The 25013-nt window shown below is 57.0% G+C and overlaps 1 protein-coding gene across 2 annotated transcripts in view; it reads right to left on the minus strand.

The window, feature by feature from the left end:
- Positions 1 to 13434: 13434 nt before the first annotated feature.
- Positions 13435 to 25013, minus strand: part of ADGRB2 (adhesion G protein-coupled receptor B2) — a 33814-nt gene continuing 22235 nt past the window's right edge. The window contains exons 16-30 of one of the 2 annotated variants that reach the window (XM_065927581.1): positions 24736 to 24862; positions 24170 to 24273; positions 23950 to 24052; positions 23118 to 23268; positions 22869 to 22938; positions 22383 to 22449; positions 22165 to 22250; positions 21762 to 21860; positions 19529 to 19700; positions 19116 to 19211; positions 18728 to 18767; positions 17188 to 17807; positions 14814 to 14849; positions 14445 to 14543; positions 13435 to 13905 (exon numbers count right to left, since the gene is read on the minus strand). In XM_065927581.1, the coding sequence (XP_065783653.1) occupies positions 13720 to 13905; positions 14445 to 14543; positions 14814 to 14849; positions 17188 to 17807; positions 18728 to 18767; positions 19116 to 19211; positions 19529 to 19700; positions 21762 to 21860; positions 22165 to 22250; positions 22383 to 22449; positions 22869 to 22938; positions 23118 to 23268; positions 23950 to 24052; positions 24170 to 24273; positions 24736 to 24862 (2056 nt within the window). In that variant the 3' untranslated portion in view covers positions 13435 to 13719. The remainder of the gene's footprint in view (positions 13906 to 14444; positions 14544 to 14813; positions 14850 to 17187; positions 17808 to 18727; positions 18768 to 19115; positions 19212 to 19528; positions 19701 to 21761; positions 21861 to 22164; positions 22251 to 22382; positions 22450 to 22868; positions 22939 to 23117; positions 23269 to 23949; positions 24053 to 24169; positions 24274 to 24735; positions 24863 to 25013) is intronic. The other variant, XM_065927582.1, reaches the window with a different exon arrangement.

Raw genomic sequence — 25013 nt, forward strand, 5'->3', positions numbered from 1 at the left:
GCCATTGCCCTTTGCCAACAAGGAAAAGATTTGATCTTAGAGACTCTTGAGCCCGTTTGTTCGCTGAGCCTAAAGCTCTTAAACCTGTAATGACCCAAACATGCCCCCTCCTCAGAACGGGAGCCAGTGTTAATCATTCAGTCATGTCCCATTCTTTGGGACTCCATGGACTGTAACCACCAGGCTCCTCCGTCCATGGGATTTCCCAGGCAAGAATACTGGAGTGGGTTGCCATTTCCTTCTCCAGGAGACCTTCCCAACCCAGGGATTGAACCCGGCTCTCCTGCATTGCAGGTGGATTCTTTACCATCTGAGCCAGGTGAGCCTGACCCATGCAAAGCCTGGATGCTGCCCTTCTCCCTCCACTCTAACCCGTGTTCCACATTCACTTATGCGCCCTGACCAGACCCCAATCATCTTAGCTGAGTCCCTCGGAGTAGGAGGTAGGGCTCACCACACCACACCTATTAATCCGCCTCTGTACATCCAGAAGTCAGAAAAATAGGTGCCAGAGATAACTGATTTGCTGAGCTGGAACTAAACCCACAGGTAACACTCAGCAGGTCACTGCTGCTTTTTAAAGAATAATTTTAATCGTCTGGACAATCCTAAGTATCTATTCTTATTCTGATTTTACAGGTGAATGGGTGTCATCTTCAACTTGAGCACTTTACCGTGAGGAAACAGACAGAGAGAAGTGGCTGACTAGGAGTCAGAGCTGGGATTTGAACCCAGGAATATCACAGCACAATCTGCTGTGTGAGAGGCCCCTTCCTCTCTCCAGGACTCAGCTTTCTCATCTGTTGAATGGGAATGCTAACTCTGGAACCTCGAAGATCCAAGTTGGGACTTCTTGCTGCCCGGAGACCACGTCCCCACCCAGAAGCCTAAAACTTCTCTGTGGGCCTGGGCAGGAGAGAAGGGCAGGTGTAGACGTGACTGCCCCGGGGGTGGGTGGGGGGTGGGGGCGCTGCCGGCAGGCACACAAAAACAACTAATAAATCAGGACCGGGGGACTCCTAATCCTTCCCGACTGTGGCTGCTACCGCTCACGCGGCCGGGTCCGCCATCGCCTGGCTGGCTCCCCGGGCCTGGGAGGCGGACATGGCACGGCCAAGAGAGCACAGTCGGGCCAACAGGATCGGAGCGATGCCCAGCCGTCAAGGCGGCCTCGGCTCCCGAGACGGGGGAAGGCCCCGCCGGCAGGGTGACTCAGGCCTCCCAGACCCCCTCCTGCGTAGGCACGCTCCCGGGCCTCGATCTATTTTTAGAGCCGGCTCCAGGCCTGAGCGTCGAGGGGCAGGGAAGGGGAGGCGGGGGGAGGTTCATGGGGGTGCAGGCGCCTGACCAGCTTCTCCAGCTCAGGACTTAAGCCCTAGGAGCTCCAGCTGTCTGTCCAGTAAAAGAACGGAAACACGGAGTGTGGGGCGGGGGGCGGGGCGGGGGGGAGTGCGCGCCCAGAAAATCTATCTGTACCCTTTTCCCCTTCGGCTCCGCAAGGCCGGGCAGTTCAGGGAGCTGGGCGCGGCCTCCTGAGAAACGACCTCTGTTAAGTGGGGCCAGGAGCCTCCCGATCGTCCGTCTGTCTGGCTATTGGACTGAAAGCCAGAGCGGGCAGGACTCCCGGGAAACCGCAGTGGCTGGGACGGGGCGGGGATGGGGAGTGCTGCGAGAGAGGGGAAGATGCCTCCAATTTCGGGAGATCCCAACCCCACCCCTCATAGGCCACGCCCCTATCCCGCCTTGGGCCACACCCACGGCCCGGGTGGCATCCCTGACTCCACCTTGGGCCCCGCCTCCTAACTAGCTCCGCCCACAGCCTAGCACGTATCCTGTTCCAAAGTCCAGGAAAGCCTGGATGCCATTCTCCTTAACAGCCTGGCACCGGAACTGGGCCCGTCTTTGGGGGCTGGGGCAAAACTGAGAGGGATGGGGGCCTCCTCCCCCAGCGTGAGGTCGGGAGAAGGAGAGCATCGAGGGCAACAATGGCGCCACTGATGGGGATGCCTCTAGGCTGGGGACCTATCTGTGGGAGCCAGGCAGTTTTGGAGGTTGAAGAGGTGGAGGCAGCCCCCAGCAGGGAAATACCCCTGTACACCTGGGCACAGAGCTCTACAACGAGGGGACCTGGGGCAGAGGGCCCTTACTACTGGGCCCTCGAGGCTGAGAAGAGTCCTAGGGAGTGGGGACAGCTGATGACACTAAATATTGATCCATGTGTTCTGGGTCGAGTTCAGGGACACACAGGGTTTGGAGAAGCCCAAGTGGAGGCCCAGCCCACTGAGGGTGAGGGGCAGAGGATGAGAGGCGGAGTCGGTCTCCCAGCACCAGCCCTCCATCTAGTGGGAAGTTTGGGAATCGCGGGATGCAGAGATGGGGTGCGGGGAGGGGTCCATTGCACCCCCAATCCTTCCTTCTCCCTAGATTTTCTGCTGACACCTTCAAACCACCATCCTGCTCTGCTCCGTCTCATGGACTCACCCCTGATAGTCATCCTAAGATCCACCCTCCCCCTACCCCCAAAACCTGTCCCTTTTCCCTCATTACTTACGGATAATACCCTTTTCTATTCATCACTGCCACCATCAGGGGGGTCCAGGCAGCCACCACCCTTTGCCTGGATCCCTGTAGTTCCTGGCAACTGCCTTCCCTGCCTCTAGTTTTACCCTCTCCCCATTCATTCATTACTAGTCAACTAAATGTTTCTGAACCAGACCTCTGCTTGGGTCACTTCCTTGATTAATTTTTTCCCGTGGCTTCTCGTGGTCAGATGAATTCCAAACCTTGGCTTGGGACTTGGGAGACCCTTCATCACCCAGACTCACCTCCTTCAATCCCAGCTATTCTCACAGAGCAATTATCAGTTCATCACACAGCCCTGTTGGCTGTCACCTCGAGGCCTTCATACCTGCTGTTCCCTCCTCCTGGAATACTTTTCCTTGCTGTCTTCAGGACTCTGTTTGGCAAAAAAAAAAAAAAAAGGTCCCCTCCTTGGGAGGCTTTTCCTGACCTTCTGGCATAATTTAGGTACCTCTTGTCTGAGCTCCCACAGGAGCCAGTTCCTGGGTCTCTCATCACCTATCCACTTTTGTGGCAGTATATTTTATTGAGATGTTAATTATTTTGCTCCCTTCCCAGTTCCAAGCTGGTATCTGAGTCCTTTGATTTTTCTAGCCTCAGGGAACTTGTGAGGGGTTGAACACAAAAGCTGCTTGAAGTTTGATGGCTCATCCTGACTTTTGAAAAAGTTAACCTTCTGGAAGTGACTGCACTAGGTATTCCCAAGGGATGGGGAGAAGAGGGCAGCCAGTGAGGGCAGAGAAAGGAGAGCACGCAGCTAGCTGCAGTGGATTCAGAAGCAGGGGTCATCTGAATGGTGGAGATTGGGGTCTGGTAGTCCCTCCCCCAACAGGTAATGGGAACTGAGGGGACGGGTGGAACACCTGGGGAGGCCAGAGCCCAAGCACTGGGGTACCAACCTCAACGCCTCCGGGTGGCAGAGGAGCAGCTGAGTTGTCAAAGCTCAAGGGACCCCATGGACTAGTATAAAGAGCACCTATCTCTATGTAACCAGCCTGCCCAGAATCAGGACTCCATGTTTAGACCCCAGATGGGACGGCAGGTCCTCGAATAAGCCTATAGGGAAATGACAGGCAGCCCCAAGGATGGTTGAGATTGAATCTTCTGCCAACATGTAGGAAAGGGCTTAGAGTGAGAGTCAACTTGGAGCTGACTTAATGAGTATACAAAAATAGGGTGTTTCTTGAGTCCATGTGCCAATAGTCCCACCTGCTCCACCTGTCTGTGCTTCCAACTGCAGGACTGAGACTAGGTGTGCCTCATTCAGAATTGAATTCTTAGGACCCAGTGCAGTGCCTGGCACATTGTAAGGATGCATTCAAAATGTTGAATTCATTTTTCCTTGGGAACTACAGAAATCTTTCTAAAGCCCAAGTTTGTTCCAGTGATTTGCCAGCAGCCCTCAGAATAAAATCCAAACCCCTATTGCAGCCCACAAGGCCCACTCCATCGGAACCTACCTCCCTTCGCCACCTCATCTCTGCAGCCCATCCTCCTCACGCTTTCCTCTCCACTCAAACCTCATGATTTGCAATTTTCCGAACTTTCCAGGTTGTTTCATACCTCCGTGCATTTGCTTACATGGCACCCTCCACCAGCAATGTCTTTTCCCTTTTCTTTGCCTGCTGAGTTTTCAATCATTCTTCAAAGCTCTGTACGAGTGTGGTCTTCTTTAAGTGCCTCCCCAACACCCTCTGCCTAAAGGCAGAGGAGACGCCTCCTGCTCTTGGGCCTATTGCTCATGTCCAGGTCTGACTCCCTCTTCCCAGGCTCCTTTTCCTGGATCGTGAGCTTCCCTCATGTGATGAGTCCCCAGTGCCCAGAGCAGCGCCAGGTTCACCATAGCTCTCCATAAATGCTCAATGTCCACTGAGCACTAGTCCTGACTCTCCCCTCCATGGACTCCTGGTGTAACGTTGAGCAACCTCTCCCCTCTGTGGGCCTGTTTTCCCTCTCTGCACAATGTGGAGAGAGGGGAGTGAAACTCGTGGTTTCTAAGGACCCTTCCTTCCCTGGGTTGGGATTGAAAGTGATGGCATGTAAAACATCAATCACCCATGTGTGCTGTCGGCCAGCTAAGGGCAGAGCCCACTCAGGCACGTAGCTACACGTGGTAGCGCCCAGGGACCACCCGGGAGCAAACCCCTGCCTAAATAGCTGCACATAACTCTCCCACACACAAGTGGACGTGGCCTTCATCCCCAATCAACCATTGGCCCTAACACTAAAAAATTCATCAGCAGCTGGAGCTGCCAGTCCAGCAGCAAGTTAATATGCAAGGAAGAAGCCTCCTGCAATATGCATGCTCGAAGGCTGGTGTTCTCTGGGGCTCTCCCCTTTCCAGGACTGCACATGCAACACCCTCTCTCCACCCCCAAGTCTAGAGACGCAGATGCAGTTGGTCTATGGTAGGGAAACAAGGGCCAGAGCCTTAGCTCTACCAGCTTCCTGGATACCTGCCCCTCGATCTCCTATGGGAACCTTAAATTGCACATTCATTCACTCATTCATTCAACATTAGCTATGAAGTTCCTATCATGTGCCAGGCAATGGTGTGAATGTCAGAGACTCACCCTGTTTTGCCCTCACAGGCTTACAGTCTGGTGGAGGAGACAGCCTTCCTCCAGGGAATCTTCCCAACCCAGGGACTGAACCCAGGTCTCCCACATTGCAGGCAGATTCTTTACCATCTGAGCCACCAGGGAAACCCAAACAGAAGATAGGTGCCATAGTTTCACCAGGAGAAGCAGTACTATAGAAGGATTAGGGTGATGGGATTAAAAATGGTACAGAAGGGCAAGGGGTATGCAGGAGGTGCATTAGAGCTTCAATCAAAAGATGAGAAGCCAGCAAAGCAGATAACCAGGGAAGAACCTTTCAAGTGGTGGGTATAGCATATGCAAAGGCCCTGGGGTGGGAGAAACTGTGTTCAAGGAGTACAAAGGAGGCCATGTGACTGGAGCTCTATCAGAGAGACGGGCAGGGACCACAGGAAGGAAATTTAACTTTATTCTAAGAGAAACAAGAGGCCCCTAGAAGGTTTTGGGCAGAGGAAACAAAATCCATCCCTTTGTCTTGCTTCCTTCCTCCTCTGTGTCCTTCTTAAGAAGTATGTCTTTCTCATCTTTACATTGTCAGTGCCCAGTTCAGGGTCTAGCGCAACTTGACATCAGACAATGTTTACTGAAAAATGAATGACCAAGCCAGGCTCTTCTGGCTTTAGGCTTGACTGAGTGGCTCCGAGTGGGTCATCTGGGCCAGACTAAGACATTTAGATGTCTGCATACTCCCCATACATGATTCATAACAGAAATAGCAATAACCCATGAGGTATAACACTTACATGTCTGCTGAAATGAAAACAACTTCTTGTGGATTTTTCAATCACAAAACTCTGGACAAGTTCATCGAAGCAGTATTTCTTCACGTGTGAGTGTGTATACCTATGTTGTTGCCACCTTGCTGGTGCCCCAAGCTGGACTGCCTGTTGGGTCACACCCACTGCCACATGGCTGGCCTGACCCAACTGTCCCCTTGGTGACACAGCCTGGCTCTTGAGCTCTGCATAATGAGGAACACCTAGGGAGCCACAGTGGCCCAGGCCTAACTGATAGTAAGCAGCCTCAGAGCATCGTTGCCAGCAGCTTCTAAAGGCTGCACCAGATGTGACAACTGCTCGGTGTGAGAACTCTCATAATACCCCCTTGGGCCACCAAGGTTTGCCCCTGCCCATCCCTGACCCTCTGAAACTATAAAAAATGATCCAGGCCCTAAGAAACTTCTCAGAAGAGGAATCTAAGGCTCAGAGAAGTTATTTAATTTGCCCAAGGTCGATCAGAAGTTGGGGATGGAGCTGTGAGCACAGGCCTGGCCCATAAAGCAGAGTCCATGCCCTTCCTGAGGGTGGGCTGGGCTGGGTGTGGAGGCACAGCCCCCCAGTCCATATCTGGATCCACAGAGCTGACAAGAACACACAGGAGCTGGACCCGGCCCAGTCATGAGATGGGCTCTGCCCTCCCCTTGGCCTCTTTCACTGCTCAGAGGGACTCTAGGCCTCTAAGCTCAACTCTCCCCGAAGCCCATCTCCAGGGCCCAGAGATGGACTCCATATAAAGTCCCTGTGTGGGTTCCACAGCATCACACAGGCACAGTGGCGGGCACCTGGGAGGAGCTTCAGATACCTGAGCCAGCACAGCCCTCGGGTTCTGGGTCTCAGGATTGGCCCTCGCTTTAGTCCCATGGGAGGTCCTTCACGGCTTCTATCCTTCCCTTCATTGCTCAACCTGCGGCCACACCTGGACCCTGCAGGGAGTTCGACTCAGTTCCTGCCTGGAAGGAATGTGGACCTCCCCACCTCCTCCTCGCTGGAGACAGAGCTCAGAAAACTCAAACAAAGCAGATCAGTGGTTTTCAGGGAGAAATGGGAGGCTGGGTGGCTAAGGGTAGCACCCCCACATGCAGCCAGTTTTCCCAAGCGGACCCTGGCTGAGCTCCGCCGCCCCTGGGTTCCAGTACTGCATCACCCCACCCCGCCCCCCATGGGTGGGAAGTGACAAATGAGTCTGAGGAAGTGGAGGAGGGGAGTCAGCAATCGATGGCATTAACATGGTGCCCAAATTAAATATTGACTTTCTCGGTTGACCCTGGGGATGCCCGGATTGATGGCTGGGGCTGTGCTGTGCCACGGCCGGGGATGGGGACATACCAGTGGGCAGCTGAAGCTTGTGGGGTGAGCTCGCCCCTCTTCCTGCCTGGTCGGAAAGAACAGGGACAAGGCTGCAGAGAGCCCAAGGCAGTGGGTTTGCCTGTCCATCCTGTGCCTGGAAGCTCCCCGTAGAGTCCAGAGTTCCTCTTCCCATTAGACCTTAGAGCCAAGGTTTCGTTGAATGCCCACCCCTCTCCTCCCCCACCCTCCTTTAGGAACTGTGGCTGGCCTGCCACCCAGCAAATGAGCAGAATCAATCTCTGTGATGATATCCATTACCAGGGCTCAGGACCCTGCCTCCCAGGATGGTAAGGCTGGTTATTTTTGGTCTATCATTATGTAGGATCTTGGGGAGGGGGTAAGGACAGCCTCTCCATCCTTGGAAACATTCCATCATCCTCTCCAGGTAACTTCACCTTCAGAGTCAACAGTGGCCCCTGAGCTTTCCTTCTTTTCATAGCTCCACTTCAGGAATTGTCTATCCTGCCTTAATTTCTTCACCTCCCCCTCACCCTGCAACCTGCTCCAGTACGGCTTCCTGCCATGTCAGTAACTCTAGTCCCGCCCTTCTCCTGAATTCTAGTCCTGTATGTCTAACCACCTACTTCCTACTTGAAATTCCTCCTTGACTATGTCCAACGTATTGCAGTGTTAACAGGCTCAAGGTGAAAGTCATAACTGTCTCCCCCACAGCTGGTCCTCTTCCTGGCCTCCAAATTCAGTGGCATGGTCATCCATCCAGCCATGTAAGACAGAAGCCCACAAGTCGCCCTTGGCTCCTTCTGATGACGCCCATACCAGGGGCTGATAATTCCATTGCTGCATACATATAGATTTCATGCCCCTCTGTAGCATCCCCCTAATTCAAGTTTCCTTCTTATGGGTAGTCTCTTCATTGGTCTCTCCGCATCCATCTCACTCTTCAGTAACTGCCCCCGTCCACTTCCCATCCACCCTGAGCAATCCTATTAAATCTGATCCTGCCACCCTCTGCCCAACACTCTTCTTGGATTTCCACTAGTCTGAAATACCAAAACCCTTATTAGAGTCTCCCCTGCCCTGGACACTCAGCATGTGTTTTGAGGGCCTGAGAGGGTAGGAGGGTTCCTGGGGTTGGTGTCCTTGGAAGAGTGCAAGGAGGAGTAATAGGGAGGACTAGGGACTGGCTCTAAAAAGCCCCAACTGTTGGAACCCATGAACTGCACAGGGGGCTCAAGAAGAAGCCTCAAGGGAGATGAGTCCAGAGAGACAGAAGTTGGCAGCATCCTCTACCCAGGTTCTCCCTCTGGCCACCTAGGCCACCTAATTTTCTTTTAATTGGTGCCTAATGGAAGTGAATTAAACTCAATTGAGTTTTAATATGTTGATTCAAGTGCCTTTCCTAACCTACCTCCCTTATCCCAGGATCTGGGGCTGCAGGCAGGGAAAAAGGAAGACAGGTTGTGAGGGCGGCTGTAGAGGGGGAAGGGAGGGGGGTTAAGTAGGCCTGACGCCAGTGCACAGGTCTCCTCAGGACCTTCTCCTACATCCCCAACACCCCCTCTCTGCCCGCTAGTGTCCCCTGGATACCCAAATTCCAGGAATATCGACTTTGGACCTACTCAGTCCTGGCACCAAGCTGGGAACCCTCCTTACATCACCTCCAGGAACCCTCCCATGACCAGCTGAGGCAGGTAGTATTCCTACCTCCTTTTCAGAGGTTGCTGAATTGATTTGCCCAAGGTCACTGCCTTTATTCTATCTAGAGCTGTGCTAATATGATAGCCACTGACCACATGTGGCTACTGAGTCCTCAATTCTGAATTGAGATGTACTGTACATGTAATGCACACACTTTCAGAGACTTAGGTACAGAAAAAGAATGTAAAGTAGCTTTTCTATATTGATTATGTGTTTTTGAAATAATAACATTCTTGATATAGTGGGTTGAATAGATTATTTAAATGAATGTCACTAGTTTTTACTTTTTAAAAAATAGCTACTAGAAAGCTTTAAATTACAGATGTAGTTTGCATTGGGCTCAGACAGATTAAGAATCTGCCTGCAATGTGGGAGACCAAGGTCAGATCCATGAGTCAGGAAGATTCCCTGGAGAAGGAAATGGCTACCCACTCCAGTATTCTTGCCAGGAGAATTCCACAGACAGAGGAGCCTGGCAGGCTACAGTCCATGGGGTTGCAAAGAGTCGGACACAACTGAGCAACTTTGAGAGTGAGAGTTAGAGTTTGCATTATACTTTTGTTGCACATTCCCGGGGTATGATCTTATGAAAGTAGGGATGGTCTACTCACCCATGACCTTGCCACAGTCTGAAAGGTAAGGAAAGGCTGCAGGTGAGCTTGGGTGAGCTGCTCAGGCGGTCGTCTCCTTATTGCCTGGGAGGGTGGCAAGTCTCTTTCAGCACCCTGGACAGCATCTGGGCTGGCTTCCCACCTGGGGTCCCAAGCTAGCACTGAGGCCCAGGAAGGACTAACGGGAGGGAGGAATGGATACCACCTGCAAAACTCTCCCTGGGAATAATCTCAAGCCATGTTCTTGATACAGGAAGGCTGGGTAAGAATGATCAGTATCCCCATTTTGCAGATGAGAAAACCATTGTTTGGAGAGATTTGTGCATTCCATGTCTCTCGGGGCTTCTTTGCTGGTTTAGTAAAGAATCTGCCTGCAATGTGGGGGACCTGGGTTTGATCTCTGGGTCAGGAAGATTCCCTGGAGAAGGGAATGGCTACCCACGGTAGTATCCCTGCCTGGAAAATCCCAGAGACAGAGAAGCCTGGCGAGCTACAGTCCATGGGGCTGAAGAGTGGGGCAGGACTCAGTGACTAACACATTCACTTTCTGTTCTCTCAGTAAAGAGCCATAGTTCAACATGGAGCCCTCAGCTGAATGCACAAACCCAAACCAGGTTGACACAGATGACAGCCAGTGACAGTGCAAAAGTGGAAATGTGTGCCAGGGCTGTGGGAATTGTGTGTCTCAGTGAGTGCTGAAGGCTGAGGCGGGGAGTTCAGGGGCGGCTTCACAAAGGGGGTCACTGCGGTTGGATCTGGAAGGCTGAAGGGGAAGTTGCCGACGGGAGCCAGCAGAAGTTCCAGGCAGAAGAAATGGCATGTGCAAAAGGCACATAGGTGACAGAGATGGGTCAGGAGAGGCAGGCAACAGCCACATCACCAAAGGCCTTGCATTCTAGGCTAATTCCAGGGTCGATGGAAGGCTTCTTAGTAGGGAGGACAGTGGCCTGGCCAGATCTGCATTTTGAAATGATCACACTAGAGCTAGGTAGTAACTGGAGGCAGAAAGAATAAGGAAGACAATGAGATGAAACACAGGACAGGGGACATCCCTGGAGGTCCAGTGGTTAAGACTTCATCTTTCAATGCAGGGGGTGCAGGTTTGATCCCTGGTCAGGGAGTTAAGATCCCACATGCCTAGGGGCCAAAAACTAAAGCATAAAACAGAAGCAATGCTGTAACAAAAATTCAATAAAGACTTTTTTTAAAAAAGAAAGACACCACGGTTATTAGATATTAGCCCAAATGAAAGGGCAATCAGGACTATAGATAAGGAAACCCAAGTCAGACAGGGCCCGGCAACCTGTCTGAGGAGACACAGTGCATCAGTGCCTGGGGAGTGGGGACTCAGGGGCAGAGAGGAGCACAGCCCTCCACCCAGGAAAGCTCTGCCCCTGACCATGGACCTGGTGAGTCTCAAGGCCCTCCAGGAGCCTCTGCTGCAGCTCTACTGTTGGAGCAGAATCAATCAGGTGAATATTAACCCTCCTCCTCAAACCAGAAACAAAGCAAGAAGCTAAGAAACTGCAAGGGGGGTGGACGGGGGGATGCACATTGCATCTCAGCTGGAGAGAGCCTAGTGGAGCCAGTGGAGCACAGCGGTGGGGAGGAGGAAGGCAAGAACAAAGGAAAGGCACCCAGAGAGTTTTAGGTGATGTTTCGGAGAAAAGCCTAGCCCAGGAATGTGGGGTGGGGTCTGCTGGCACAAGGTCGGGGACAGGGGCCTTTGTTTGTGTGAGCCTTAAACCCCCTTCTGGGGATAGCTCAGACGGTAAAGAATTTGCCTGCAATGCAGGAGACCTGGGTTCAATCCCTGGGTTGGGAAGATCCCCTGGAGGAGGGCATGGCAACCCACTCCAGTATTCCTGCCTGAGAGTCCCATGGACAGAGGAGCCTGGCGGGCTACAGTCCATGGGGTTGCAGAGTCAGACATGACTGAGTGACTAAGCACAACTGGGAATAGGATTCCCTCTCCTAGAGACCTACTCCCCCTCCCCTGAGGTTCTCAGGGGGGCTGCCAATCACAGTGCCCCACCCCCTGCCGGAGTCCAATCAGAGTCCTTCCTTGGGGGTTCTCTGATTGGAATTCAAGAGAAAGTTTCTTTCCCTCTGGGGGCAGAGTTGAGCCATGTGAGCTGGGAGAAGGAAGCCTGGGGGCCCGGGGGAGGGAGGATGTTTGCCTGAAAGAATGGCATTGACACAGAGAGCAGCTGGAAGGGATGGCAGATCTGGCCACACCCTGACCCTGACTCTCATCGCCCAAGACTAACCACCCGCCCACTGCCCCCAAGCTGCAGCTTCAACCAAAGTCCAAAGTCCCCGTCTGCCTAAACTGGCTGGTACCAGGGCTCTTCTCCTTCCAGCCGCAAGTTCCAATATAGCCGCTTACAAGCCATGGGAGTTTGGCCCCTCTCTGAGCCTTGATTTCCTCATCTGTAAAATGGGAGGATCACAGTACCTACCTTGAAGACTCAAGTGAGGTGGTACCTGAATGAATGCTTTGCGCCCAGAAGTGCTGACGGTGCTGGAGAGGAGGGAAGCCCAGCTGATGAGCCATCACCTGCGGGGAGGTGGTCCACTCTCTCCTCTGACTGGGCCCACAGGTGGCAGGATTCAGGGGAGCCTGGGGGAGCCTGTACCACCACGACCCCCAGTCCTCCAGCTGCTCCAGGAAGTCATTATTTGTGACATCCACCCCCACCCCAGTAGCCAGTCCCTTCTTCCTTCTCCCCCACTCACTCTCCTGCCACACCTAACCCCTCCCTCTGACATGTCCACCCCAGAGACAGTCAGCTCCCCAAGGGGCTGCACCCGTGTCTCCGAGTCCCTGGGGAAGGGCCCAGAGGCGCCCCTGCTGCTAACTGACCGGAAGATGTACCTGTGGCCTCTGCTCCCGTGGCTGCTTAACCACAGAAGAGCCAGAGCAACACGTCTCCACACTGATCCTATCCGGTCACTTCTAGATTCCTGGGAACTGAGCAGCGTCCACCCACTCAGGCCTGTAAAGACTATGCCTAGAAATTGCCCTCTGGCACCAAGCCGGCCTGGCCCCTCCTCCCCACATCCACCGGAGCCCTGGAACCCGAGGCTCCCCCAGCAACCAGCTCCCTGACTGGTTTCCTGCAACCATGAAGGTTGGGTCCCCGCCAGTTGAGCTCAAGACTCCAGTCCTACTAGGAGAGTGTTGATAAAGATGCAGTCCCGGCCCTGCCTCTGACTGTGGCCTTGAGCAAGTCATTTCCCACCTCTGGCTTCATTTTCTTATCTGCAAAACGGGCTGCCTAAAACCTTCCTGCAAAGCTGTGGTGAGGGGTCCAGGCCGAGGGCATGGAGCTCCTAACATGGAGCACAGCAGGAAACCAAGTTTCTCAGACAACAGCTAATACTTAAACAGCTAATGTGCCAGGCACTTGCACATATATTAGCTCTTTATATCTGTTAAACTGTTTTATCTTCATAACAACCCTATGAGGTAGGTACTGTCACCATCCCCATTTCACAGATGAGGAAACTGAGGTCACAAAGCTCTGCCTGGCCTCTGGGTCTCAGTGAAAGGCAGCCATGACCATCACAGCCACTGAGGAAGTCTAGCTTCAAGAGGCCCCACCCTACGTTCCCAATCTGGTTACTCTATACCCCAACAGGGGAAGGGATGGGTCCAGGGTCACCCATAGAGTCCGGGGCAAAGATGGGGTCAGAGCCCAGGCCACCCCCCTCCCAGCTGGACCCCATCACAATGTGTTAAGACCAAGAGAGGTGAATCACAGAGACAGAGGGACAAAGCTGGGGGTCCCAAGGCTGGGCCTTCTCCTGGGGAAGCAAACAGCTCAGCAGCAAAATCCACAGAGTGAAGTTTATTCCCAACAAAGTTCCCCTCCCCCCTCCCCAGCCCGGGACAGGGACAGACAGGCTGGGGGTGAAGATGGGGCTCCAGGAGCTGAGGGGCCTCTGAGAAACAGGGAAGGACCCCGGCCCCCCGGCCACACCGTGTCTGGCTTCCCCAGCCTGGCCGAGTCCACTGTGCCTCCCTGCCCAGCCCTCGGGAGAGGGGAGGGGGCGCTGGCTCCTGGGTAGTTCCAAAGTGGAGTGTGAAAATAGAGAGATATATAATATTTATACGCAGTGGGCAGTCCGGCGTGGCACTCACACCTCCGTCTGGAAGTCGCCATCCGGTGGTTCTGTGGGTTCCCAGGCTGCTGCCCGGTGCAGGGCCAGCCGCTCTCGGGGCTTGGGGGGCAGCGAGCCCAGCGTCATAGACTTGAAGGTGCTCCAGCTCTGATGTCGCCGCTGTTGGGACAAACCGGGACGCTCCCCTGGACTGGGCTTCTCCTGTGGGCGGAGCAAAAAGGACCCGTGGAGATGGGCCAACACCCTCTCACCCACTGTACAGAAGAACCAACTGAGGAGGCCCAGGGAGGGCTGGTGATGTCCCACGTTACCACCAATCAGAGTGAGGTTCAAATCCAGACCCACTGGCTCCAGAGCTGGGTTCCTGACCTCTGTGCTCAGAGCGGCCCCCTGAGACCCTGTCTCCTGTCTGCCCATCCTTCTCAAGGTCCTGGGGGAGCCCCCACCAATACCCGCCACCTCCAGAAAAACCCCAGACTGTTGCTTATGCCACAGGCAGGCCCTTGGTGAGGCGGGCTGAGGCTGAGGCCGCTGCACCCCTACCCAGTCCGGGGTACTTATGCTGGACACGCTCCATTCTGCCACCCCACCCGGGGACACACACACACACACACACACACCCCACTCCCCGCTTCTCCCTCTGCCACAGGGGACCACGGCTCAGGGTCTGACTGCAGGGGCCACTGTGCCCGGTCGGGCCCCCGGCTCTGGGCAGGGGCAGCCACGGGAGGAGCGCTCACCTTGGCCGTGGACTGGCTGCGGTAGCGGTCGAAAGTGTGGAACTTCTGGTTGAGCTCGTGGTAGAGTTCCGAGTGCCGTTTCCGGGTGTGCATCACCTTCTGGGAGCCACAGGGTGTCAGGGGAGGTGCTCCCCACGGGGCACTCAGCACCTGGGTCCCCACATCCCTGCCTGCTGCTGGCTCCTCTGGGACAAGGCCTGGTTTGGTCTTCACCCCAGGGCTCTGGCCTTGGGCAGCGGAGGGACTGTCATGGGCTCAGGCTGTGCACTGGCGCTTGGGTGAATTTTAGGAGGGGCCCCTCCATGGCCAGACATCCCCCCCCAATACACAAACACACAACTCAACACATACATGCACTGCAGCACTTACCTCAAAGTCCAGGTCTGAATACCGTAACTTCTTTCGCTGAGAAGAACCAGGAGGCAGTGAAGGAGAAGAGAACTTTTTAACCAAGTGCAGGGGCTTTAGAGAAACAGGAAGTCTGCTCCCCCGGGGTCTGTCCCCCTGCCTAGGCCCAGCAATTAGGAATCCTTTAAAGGGCAGCCCTTGAGGCTGTGGAAATAGGGTGGAGGCCTGAGAGATGAGGCGCTGAAATGCGATCCCACCCCAAGAGGTACACGCAGGCAGGCACACGTGTAGACGTGCATGTACACAGCGGCCAGATGCCACAGCGCAGACTTCCAACAAGGCAGGGACACAGGTCCCTACCACCGACTGCAGGGCAGACCCTCTGTGCCCTCGAGGCAATCCCTGTCCTGGCCCATCTCGCCCATCCTCTCTGACACCGACAGGCTCCCCTCTCCCTGGAAACCTCCACCCCGCTGCAGATACAGGACTCAGCATCACAGAAGCCTTCCTCTGCTTGCACTTTGCCCCTCTGCCAGCCAAGCGCGGCCCTGCCTCCCCAGCCGCCCTCCCTCATGCCTCTCCCAGCTCTCTCTTGCCCAAGACCACCTTCAAGGCCCCAGTGGCCTATGCCACGTCCAGTGCCACTCAAGAAGTCCTCAGCATCCCAGAATGTCAGTCCAGGAGCACTCATGAGACAAAGACCAACCTTCCCAGGTTATACCAGGGAGACTGAGGTCCAGGGAGAAGGGACTTGCCCACAGTCCTCAAGGATGTGGCTAAAACCACCATCTGGATTTCCCCAGTCCCAGGCCGGCACACACACTCACCACCACAGGGGTTGGTGACAGCCTCTCCTGGTCCTTCCACCTCCCTGCCTGCTCTTTCTCGGCCACCCACCCTGACTTCTCCAGCTCCAGGCCCCCGCGCTCTGCCTGGGACTCTCCCCGGCCCTTCACCGTGCACACGCGTGTCCTCCCCACTTCTGGTCACATTGCACTTTCAGAGGCCGCGGGACTCCTACTGCTTGCTCCCTGATGCCCACAGGCACCGCACACACAGCTGTGCCCGACGGAATAACCTCTAACTTCCCCCGCCCCAAATGCACTCCTCCGCCCCCGCCCCATCGCAGTTGCCCACACCAGAATTCTGGACGTCATTCTTGACCCCTCAAGACTCTGCCACATTTATTGCTACCTCCCACACAAGGAGCCCAGCGCTGGCCCCTGCTCAGGGCTCCAAGCACGGGCAGGTGTCCACAGAACAAAACCTGCCATGATGCTGAGCGCTCCCCTCCCCGCTGCCCGTGTCGAGAGTTTTCTGTCTTTGTGACGCCTTCCTGTTTCTGCCATCTGCGGCAGGAGCAGGCACCAAATGTTCAAGAAACATTTTGGGAGGAAAGAACTAAACTTGCGAACCTTCTAGCTGCTAACTTAGTTTTCTCCGTAGGGAGGATGGGGAGCCGGTTTCTGGGACCCAAACATGAGCAGCCAATGGTGCCCAAGCGGTGACTCCTGCCCCTTCCCTCATCCACACCTTCCTCACCCCACCAATGAAAGTTCTAGAATGTTCTAGAGTTCTACAGTGGGTCACTACCAACTGCTTGTTGCCAGTGATTCCCTGCAGGGAGCAGGCCTGAGGGAGCCAGACAGAGGCGGGGCAGCCACAGAAAACACACAGTCAGGGAAAGAGGGGGGCTTCTGTTCTCTCTGGGGTGGGGGAGAGCGAGGCAATTACCACAGGCCTGTGGGCAGTGCCTGAGGCTGATCTCAGGAACGGTAACAGTAGCACTCCTCAATTATCTAGCACTTTCTACCTGCTCCACATAGAGATAAATGTTTTATATCCGTCGATTAGTCCTCGTGACAACTCTACCAAGAGGCTGCTACGTTATCCCCACTTTACCAGTGAGGAGACTGAGGCTCAGAGAGATTAGGGTGAAGAGAGATTACGTGAGCCTCGGGGAGGGGAGACTGCACCAGATCTCGTTGCTGATCCAGCAGCGCTCAGATCTGAACTCAGGGACTTGGAAGCCCGGGTTCTCAGCTCCTACATATGGCTGCCCTAGCAATGAGGCACCAGGCCTGAGCCACGGGCCCCTTAAATGAGGGCCCACCCTGACCAGTTCACCCCAAAACAGGCACTCAAGCAAATGTAAGCATTTTCGAGAAGGGCACCCTCAGCGTGTGGAGACCAAGCCCATCAGAGGAGCTCAGAGGAGCCAGGATTCCCTTGGAGCCGCCATGGGCATCAACGCAGGAGAAACCCACAGCACATATGCTTCCTGGGACTTTGTATGGGGAGGCTGCTGGCTGTCCTTTCCCGGACGCTGCCAAACAGTCACGGGCGCCCTGGGGCGGGCCTCCGACCCCCAACCCCAGGCCCGGCAGCTCCTCACCTCCAGGGAGCCCAGCTTCATGGTGGAGCCGGGTACAGTGCGGGGCATGGTCCGGCTGCGCTCCCCCGGCTCCGGCACCTGGCGGGCGCTGGGTGTTGGCGGCGGCGGCTGGAAGGTCATCCCATAGGGGTTCTGTAGAGACCCATAGGCAGGGCCCAGCCCCAGGCCCGAGTGTTCCACAGAGAGGAAGCTGGGGTAGGCGTCGGTGTGGCCCAGGGACTTGGAGGCCCGGCGGGGCGTGCCCTCAGGCCGGGCCCGCGGGGCCTCCTCGGCACCTCCACCCCCGCCACCAGGCTGCAGGCTCAGAGTCCTCCGGGGCAGCACCATGTAGTCCCCGTCGGAGCCCGGCTCGGTTGGCCGCAGCCACGTGAGGTCCAGCTGCCGCAGGCCACCCTCGCCGCACATGTACACGGGGTTGGCCTCCTGGGGGGGCGGTGGCTCCCCCAGCCCTGGCGAGGCTGCCATGGGCACCAGGATGTTGCCAGGCAGTGGTGAGAAGCTGAGGCTGCCCTCGGGGCCCACGAGGCAGGACTTGGGCTCCTCATCCTCGTCCAGAGACAAGCGGGACAGCGTGCCCGTGATGGTGGATGGGTTGCAAGTGTTGACCTCCTTGAACAGCACTGGGGGCAGGAGCGGAGGGAAGTCAGTCCGGGGGAGCAGGAGCCCCCAGATGTCCCCTTGCCCAGGCTGGGCAGGTACCAAGGCCCTGAGCTTGGATGGTGGGGGCAACTGAGTCCCAGAGTGATGGCTGGGTGGTTAACACAGGGGTTAAGATGGTGACCAGTCCCGAGACCCAAAGCCAGGCAGAGCAAGGAACGAAGCCAAGGTCCCCACTCCCACGGTGTCCAGGCGCAGGTCCTGACCTCTGACCCCACAGCCCCAAGGCTGTCAAAAGGCCCTTGTCCCTCCCTGCTCCCTGGGCAGTTCTGCCCTAGGTGACAGAATTGGAAATTCTGATAAGAATCATGGAAATGACAATAACATAACAGCCACTTTGTGCTGAGCACCCTGCTAGGCATTTGGTGTCCCCTAATTGAAGGACTGATGCTGAAGCTGAAACTCCAATACTTTGTCCACCTCATGCGAAGAATTGACTCATTGGAAAAGACCCTGATGCTGGGAGGAACTGGGGGCAGGAGGAGAAGGGGATGACAGATGATGACATGGCTGGATGGCATCACTGACTCGATGGACATGAGTTTAAGTAAACTCTGGGAGTTAGTGATGGACAGGGAAGCCTGGCGTGCTGAGATTCATGGGGTCGCAGAGTCGGATACAACTGAGCAGCTGAACTGAACTGAATTGATTTAAGGCTCCTATCCACTCTAGGAGAACAGATTTCTCTCCTTTATAGGTGAGACTTCAGGAGTAAGCTATCCACCCAAAGTCATACTGTGAGTGATATTCACAGCCTTGACTCCAGCTCAGGGCTGCCTGACCCCACAGCCAGAATCCATCAGAGCATCCCACGGGAGGGCTCGGGGGCCCCTGTTCACCCCCATCTCTGGGGCCATTCTCAGCGCTGCCCTGGCACACTCACCTGTCTGACAAGCCAGATCCACATCTTTTTCAAAGTCTGACTATAGGCAGAGAGGGAGAGAGCAGACAGGCAGAGAGAGGATCCATGTATCAGGGTGGGAGGGAACTTAGGCCCCTCCCTACCTAGCCAGAGGGTCTGCCCATGGCACACTGCCCAGCAGAGCAGAGAGGCCCCTGGTGTGCTCTCCTCCAGCCCCACCCGAGACGGGGAGATGTCTGAAGCGGGGACTTGCCCAAGGCCACTCAGCTGTCAGTGGCTGAGCCAGAATCAAACCTGATCTCAGTCCCCAGAAAGATGGGGACAGAGAAGAGGGAAGGGGGAAGGTGAGGGGTCTAGGGCAGGGGGCACTCAGAATCCACCTGTGTTCTGCCCAGGCCTCCTCACTCACCAGGATCTGCAGCTGCCCGTTCTTACACGAGTCGGGGGAGTCTTCACTCTCATCGGCCCGGCACACGCCCATCTGGCACTTCACCACGTCCTGGACCTGGGGACAGCAGGTGCCTGCTGGGCCTGAGGCCACCACAGGGCCCCGGCTACGGCGAGCTGTGCCTTCCACCCCAGGCACCCAGGTGGGCATGAAAGGAAAGCGGTGTATCCAGCCTAGGGGGGTGGGTAGAAGGAGCCCCAGGGGGGCCACGGCTGCCCAGGTTATCAGCTCCCACACCAAGAGCTGCCCAGATGGGGGCCTGCTCAGGGTCTCAATCCTCCCCAGCGGTGCCCATCTGCACCATGGGGAGTGGCAGGGGACCGGCGTGGGGTTGCGGGCAGGGGTGGCCAGGGCCCCGGACAAGCCCAGCCCACCTCTCGGCGCAGGAAGCAGTGGACGGCCGTGATGACAAAGCCCTGCGCAGAGTTGAAGACCGCGAACAGGGCCTGGAAGAGGACGGAGCGGCGGTCTGTCATGGCCAGGACGGCGGACATCCAGGTGAGCGCCAGCAGGGGCAGCACCACGCAGGAGCTCCAGAGCGAGGCCCTGAGGATGAGGCAGACGGTCCGTCGGGGGGGACCCTCCCGGGGGCCAGGCTGGACTGAGCCTGGGCCTGCACTCAGCCTGGGGGCCTTGAGCTGCCCGAGACTAGCAGGGCCCCCAGTAACATCCCCAGGCAGAGAGGGGCTGAGCAGCTAGGGGCAGAGAAACAACAAAGACAAAGAGCAGAAAACTGGGGGACCAGGAGGGAGGAAGGGACAGACACACCGACACAGGGGACGGAGCCAGAGGCAGCATCGGGGGCAGAGACGGAGAAGCCGGAGAGAACCAGTGGGACAGAAGAGGAGGAGGGAGACAGATACAGACGCTGTGAGTTTCAGCCCCAATTTGCACAAAATCACAGGCCTTGGGCCGCATCCCCAGAGACTCTGGGAGGGGAGGAGAGGAAGAGGGACAAAGCGAGACGAGACACGTGAGAGCGGGGATGAGACGGGCAGAGACACACTGGAAGATTAAACGGGCAGAGAGGACGGAGGACATCACAGAGCACAAATATTCGGGGGAGATAAGGGGGCCGGGGCGGCAGAGGCTCCTCCGCCTCAGTTTCCCAAGGCGGAGGTGCCAGGCTCTAGAGCACCTGCTCAGAGCTGGGCAGAAAGACCATAGCTGGCAGGGGTGGAGGAGGTGGGGTGGGGAGGGGGAGTGGGAGGGGGAGGGTGGGATCAGGGCCAAACCCACACGTCCCCAGCCTCCTTGACAAAGGAGGGCAGAGAAAAAAGGCAGAGGGTCTCTGGCATCCGGGCACCAGTGTCAGCCTGCCCCCACCAGCAACAGTCAACGAGGGCACAGTGGGGGCAGTCTTGCCCTCCACGCCACACCCTGCCCACTCTGCCTCATGGACAACTGGGGTGGGAAAGGCAGGCAGGAGTGGGCACGGCTCTGGACCAGGCAGAGACATGGGCAGGGGGCCAAGACCTGTCCTAGGAAGAGTGGTCGAGGGTTGTTTAGCCTGGCAGGGGGCGGGCACAGGGGCCTCCACAAACCCCCAGGGGAAAAGCCAAGACCAAAGAGTGGGCCTAATCACAGTCATGAGAGCTGCCATTGATTAACCATCAATGCTCTGCCAGGCCCTACACCGAATACTTTACATACATGAGTCACACTGTGACCAAACAACTCTAATAAACAGGCATGGGGATTATTATCCCAATTTACAGATGAGAAAACTGGAGTGTGCCCAGCTGGGCAGAGATAGAGCCAGAGCCAGGATGCAGACTCAACTTGGCTGCCTCCAAAGCCCAGGCTTTTGACTGCTCGTTCTGAGAGACTGGGTCAGAGAAGCAGATGGCAGCCCAAGTGAGAGGGCGCTTTCTACTACATGGAGCTCCTGGAGACGGTCCCTGCCACCTCCACAGGCAGTGAGCTCCCTGACCCTGGAGGTGAGCAAGCCAGGGCTGGGCCCCCACTGGTCAAGGGAGTGTTAGCTGCCTTTCTGGCCCTCAGTGGAAGGTGGGGCCTGAAACACTTGTGAGTTCATTCATTCATTCTACTCTTGTGTGGCTGGGACTTTAAGAGTCTCAGCTGCCAGAGGACATCTCAGCTTAATAACTCCCTACCTCCAGGCTTCTCTGTCCTCCAACTGATTGTGAGATTCAATGCCTCTGAAATTCTAAGTCTCAGATTCTATGACAGATGATAAGACTCTCTGATTCACTCATTCGAACATTCTTAGCTTCTGATTGTCTTATTCTAAGATTCTATCATTCTAATTCTAAGGTTCTTTGGGCTCAAAAATTCTGAGCCGAAGATTCTATGAGCCTCTGGAGGTTGGGGGGTGTAAGGAGGAGGGTGTGGCTGTGCCTGAATAAACTGTAAGCCGGGGGTGGGGGGCAGGGGCGGGGAGCAACGTGGGGGGGCGGCACAGGACTCCAGCATATTCTGGAAGGCACAGACATTCATTCCCTGTGCCCCCTTTGCATCACCCTTGAGAGTGGGAGGAGTTGGCAGGGTGCTGGGCTGATATCCCTCCTCCCCCCACACCACGAGCACTGCCCCCCACTCTTTTGCCCCCGCCCACCCCCCCTTCCCCACGGGGGCACAACTAACATGGCGTTCCTGGCCGAGGCTGAGCTGAGCAGGGGGCTGGGGACCGCTCCACACGCTGAGCAGGGGAGGAGCAGGCTGGCCCAGGGGCACCGCTCCGACCTCGGGGGCGGCAGACATGGGAGAAGGTGGGGAAGACACACAGGAAATGGGAGGAGGTGGGGCGGTGTGAGCCCCGAGTGGGGTGGGAGGGGGAGGGCAGATGAGAGAGAGAGAGGTGGGTTAGGGTGGGCGAGGGGCTGCAGCTGAGCACAGCGGGTGCCCACCTTGCCTGCACCCTTGATGCCCCAAGGCCAGGGAGCCGCAGTCGCATCATCAAGCCCTGAGTCTCCAAAGGTGGCTGCGGCCCACCCTGCCTACTGCACTGCCCACGAGGCCATGGCACAGACAACCCCCCTCCCCTTACCCGGCCCTCTGCTTCTTGGACTTGTCTGAGATGCCATCGCGAGCCATGAGCTTGTTGAAGACGATGATTCCGATGAGCATATTCACCTGGGGGCCCGGTGGAGTGGGAGTGGGGGAAGACAGGATCACCAGATGCCCTCCTGGCAGGGACACCCCAGGTGGAGGAGGCAGACCCCCTGGGGCCACACGCCCGTCCCGAGACACTGAAGGGGCACATACCAGGACAATGACAGCTGCCGGGCCCACGAAGGCATAAAGCAGGCCACCCTCCAGAGAGAGCCAGCAGCTGGGGAAGGGGAAACAGGGTATCAGATACCCAGGTGGGCATCAGATACCCAGGGAGGCTTGCCGCCACCCTCAAACGCCATCCCTCAGGGCTCCCTGAGCTGCCAGGTCGCATCACACATGGGGCCAGGACCCAGACAGGGTGAGAGAGAGCCACTGGCTCTGGCAGAGCCTCGGTCACCCCTCTAACAAAGGCTCTGGGGCTACTGTGGGGGTCAAACAAGGCTGATCCCTGAGTAAACGGTTCTGAGATCATCCAATCCCAGCACAGCCTTTTATAGTCAGGGAAACTGAGGCTCAGACATGGGACAACTGGCCCGAAGGCTCACAGCGGGCATGGGCCAGGATCGCAGTCTAAGTAGTCTGGAACCCTATCAGGTCCATGGACCCCCCACCGCCCACCCTGGGAGGCCCACGTACTAGCTGGATGTACCGTATCCTTTGGTGCGGGTAAAGCCGACGGACACGGCCACCACCAAGGCTGGCAGACCTGGGGAGCGGGGGAGCTAGAGTGAGATGGCCGCCCGTCCTCGGGGTCCTTCATCCTCCCAGACCCCCAGCCCAGCTGACCCCTGTGCCCAGAGAGCAGGGCTGGGGCCAAAGCTGAAGCTCTCCAGCTGCCCTTGCCCACGAGGCCCAGGGACAAGGTCCAGCATGGGCCCTGCTCACCCCAGCCCAGGCAGAGGAAGCGCTTGCGGACAAGGCGGGTGCGCATCCGCCCAATGACAGCCAGGTAGGACTGCCAGGCCTCAGTGAGCACCCAGCAGAAGGACGACAGAAAGAAGAAGTGCAGGAAGGCGGCGGTCATGGTGCACACACCCTGCGGGGACAGCAAAAGACAGGGAGTGGCCCTGAGCAGCCACCAGGGTGGGAGGCGCCGGGCTTCCCAGGCCCGCCGCTGCTGGGCGCTGCCACGGCCGCCCACCTGAGCTCCACCCCCCCACAGAGCCCTGCCAGGCACCCCCGTCTTCCTGCACCCACACACAGCACGACACGGGCCCAGTGACACGCACACGGTGCTCGGCATCCAGGGGCGGGCGGGCTGCCCACGCACAGAAGGGGCTGCCAGGGAGGGGACAAACAGGAGGGCCTGCGACGTCACGGCCGGGCGGGCCTCTCGTCTGGCACCAGCAGGGCTGGTGACAGGCAGAGAGGGCCCCGGAGGCACAAGGGGGACAGCCAGCACAGATCAGACATGGGCAAGGGGCACAAGAGGCTTCACTTGGGCTCCCTTGTGCCCACAGACACGCCCAACACACGTGCACACACTCGCTCAGTTCACCAATATACACAGACATCTCTCCCTGGAAGACACACCCCCACCCTCTCCAGCGCCTGCATGGATGCTCACACACCAGCTCCCACTCACACTCTCACACAACCCCCGGCTTGAGAGTCTACACACATCCAGCACTTCAGTTTCATACACACGCACACGTGCATGCCGTCTCCCCCTTCACCCCACTCTCACACCCCGGCACCCCTGTGAGCCTGCACCTGCCTTGCTCAGCACCCGCGACTGGCCCACAAGGATCAGGATGTTGGACGCCAGGATGGACAGGCAGAAGTTCAGCAAGATGATGGAGCGCTCCGACTTTATGAACCTGGGGGCGGAGGGGGGGAGGACACAGTGGGCACAGACAGAAAAGCTAGCTGCCCCGCCCAACCTGGGGTGGCTGGACACCTCCTTCCCCACCCCTACCCCCCACCATCCCACCTACCTCCAGAAGGCGGCGTAGATGGCAAGCAGGGTGAGCAGTGCCATGCAGGACACGGCACAGCCGATCACAAGGGGGACCGAGGGGGAGCCCGCCAGCTCCAGGGTCTGGGGTAGAGGGGCAGACAGTCCGAAGGGTCACGGGGGTGGGGGGCAGCTGCAGGGGTGCCCTCGGCCTCCCCCACTTCCTGTCTAGGACAGACTGGCACCTCCATCTGTGTCACACCCACACACAGAGGGGGCTCACTGCTGCCTTCACACGTGCACGGAGCAGACCCAGTCACATACGTAGACACGTATTTATGCTGTCACCCACACTCTTCCGCTCACAACCAGATGCACACGTGTGTGTACATGCAGGCAATCACCCACTGCCACACACCCCCAGGAGTGTGTCATCGTTGTGCACACCATCCTGGGAGCACAGACTTCCTTGTGCCCTCCCACAAGTAGACCTACTCAGACACCACGTGGGATCACCCAGGACCCCTCGCAACCACCACCACAGATGGCCCCTGGCACCCAGGAACCTCTTCTCCTGGCCAGCCCGGGCACTTCCCCCCCACTCACCAGGTCCTTGGGCGGCTGGGCCAGCACGGCGAAGGTGGACAGGCGCTGGCACTGGCAGCGGGTGTGGGCTGCCTGCGTCTCCAGCGTCTGGCAGCTCTCGGTGTCCCAGTCCCCTGAGCTGGCATCACTTGGGTCCAGGGAGAGGGGGAATGAGCCCCAGCCTGGCTCGGCAGTCCCACCCCCAGTGCCGGCCGCTGCCCAAGCAGAGGTGAGACCCAGGGCAAGGCCACATCCAAGAGGCAGGCAGCCAGAGCCCCGGGGTCTGCCCTTGATTCCTT

Source organism: Muntiacus reevesi, chromosome 3, assembly GCF_963930625.1.
Source record: "Muntiacus reevesi chromosome 3, mMunRee1.1, whole genome shotgun sequence".
In the NCBI taxonomy this organism is placed as follows: Eukaryota; Metazoa; Chordata; class Mammalia; order Artiodactyla; family Cervidae; genus Muntiacus; species Muntiacus reevesi.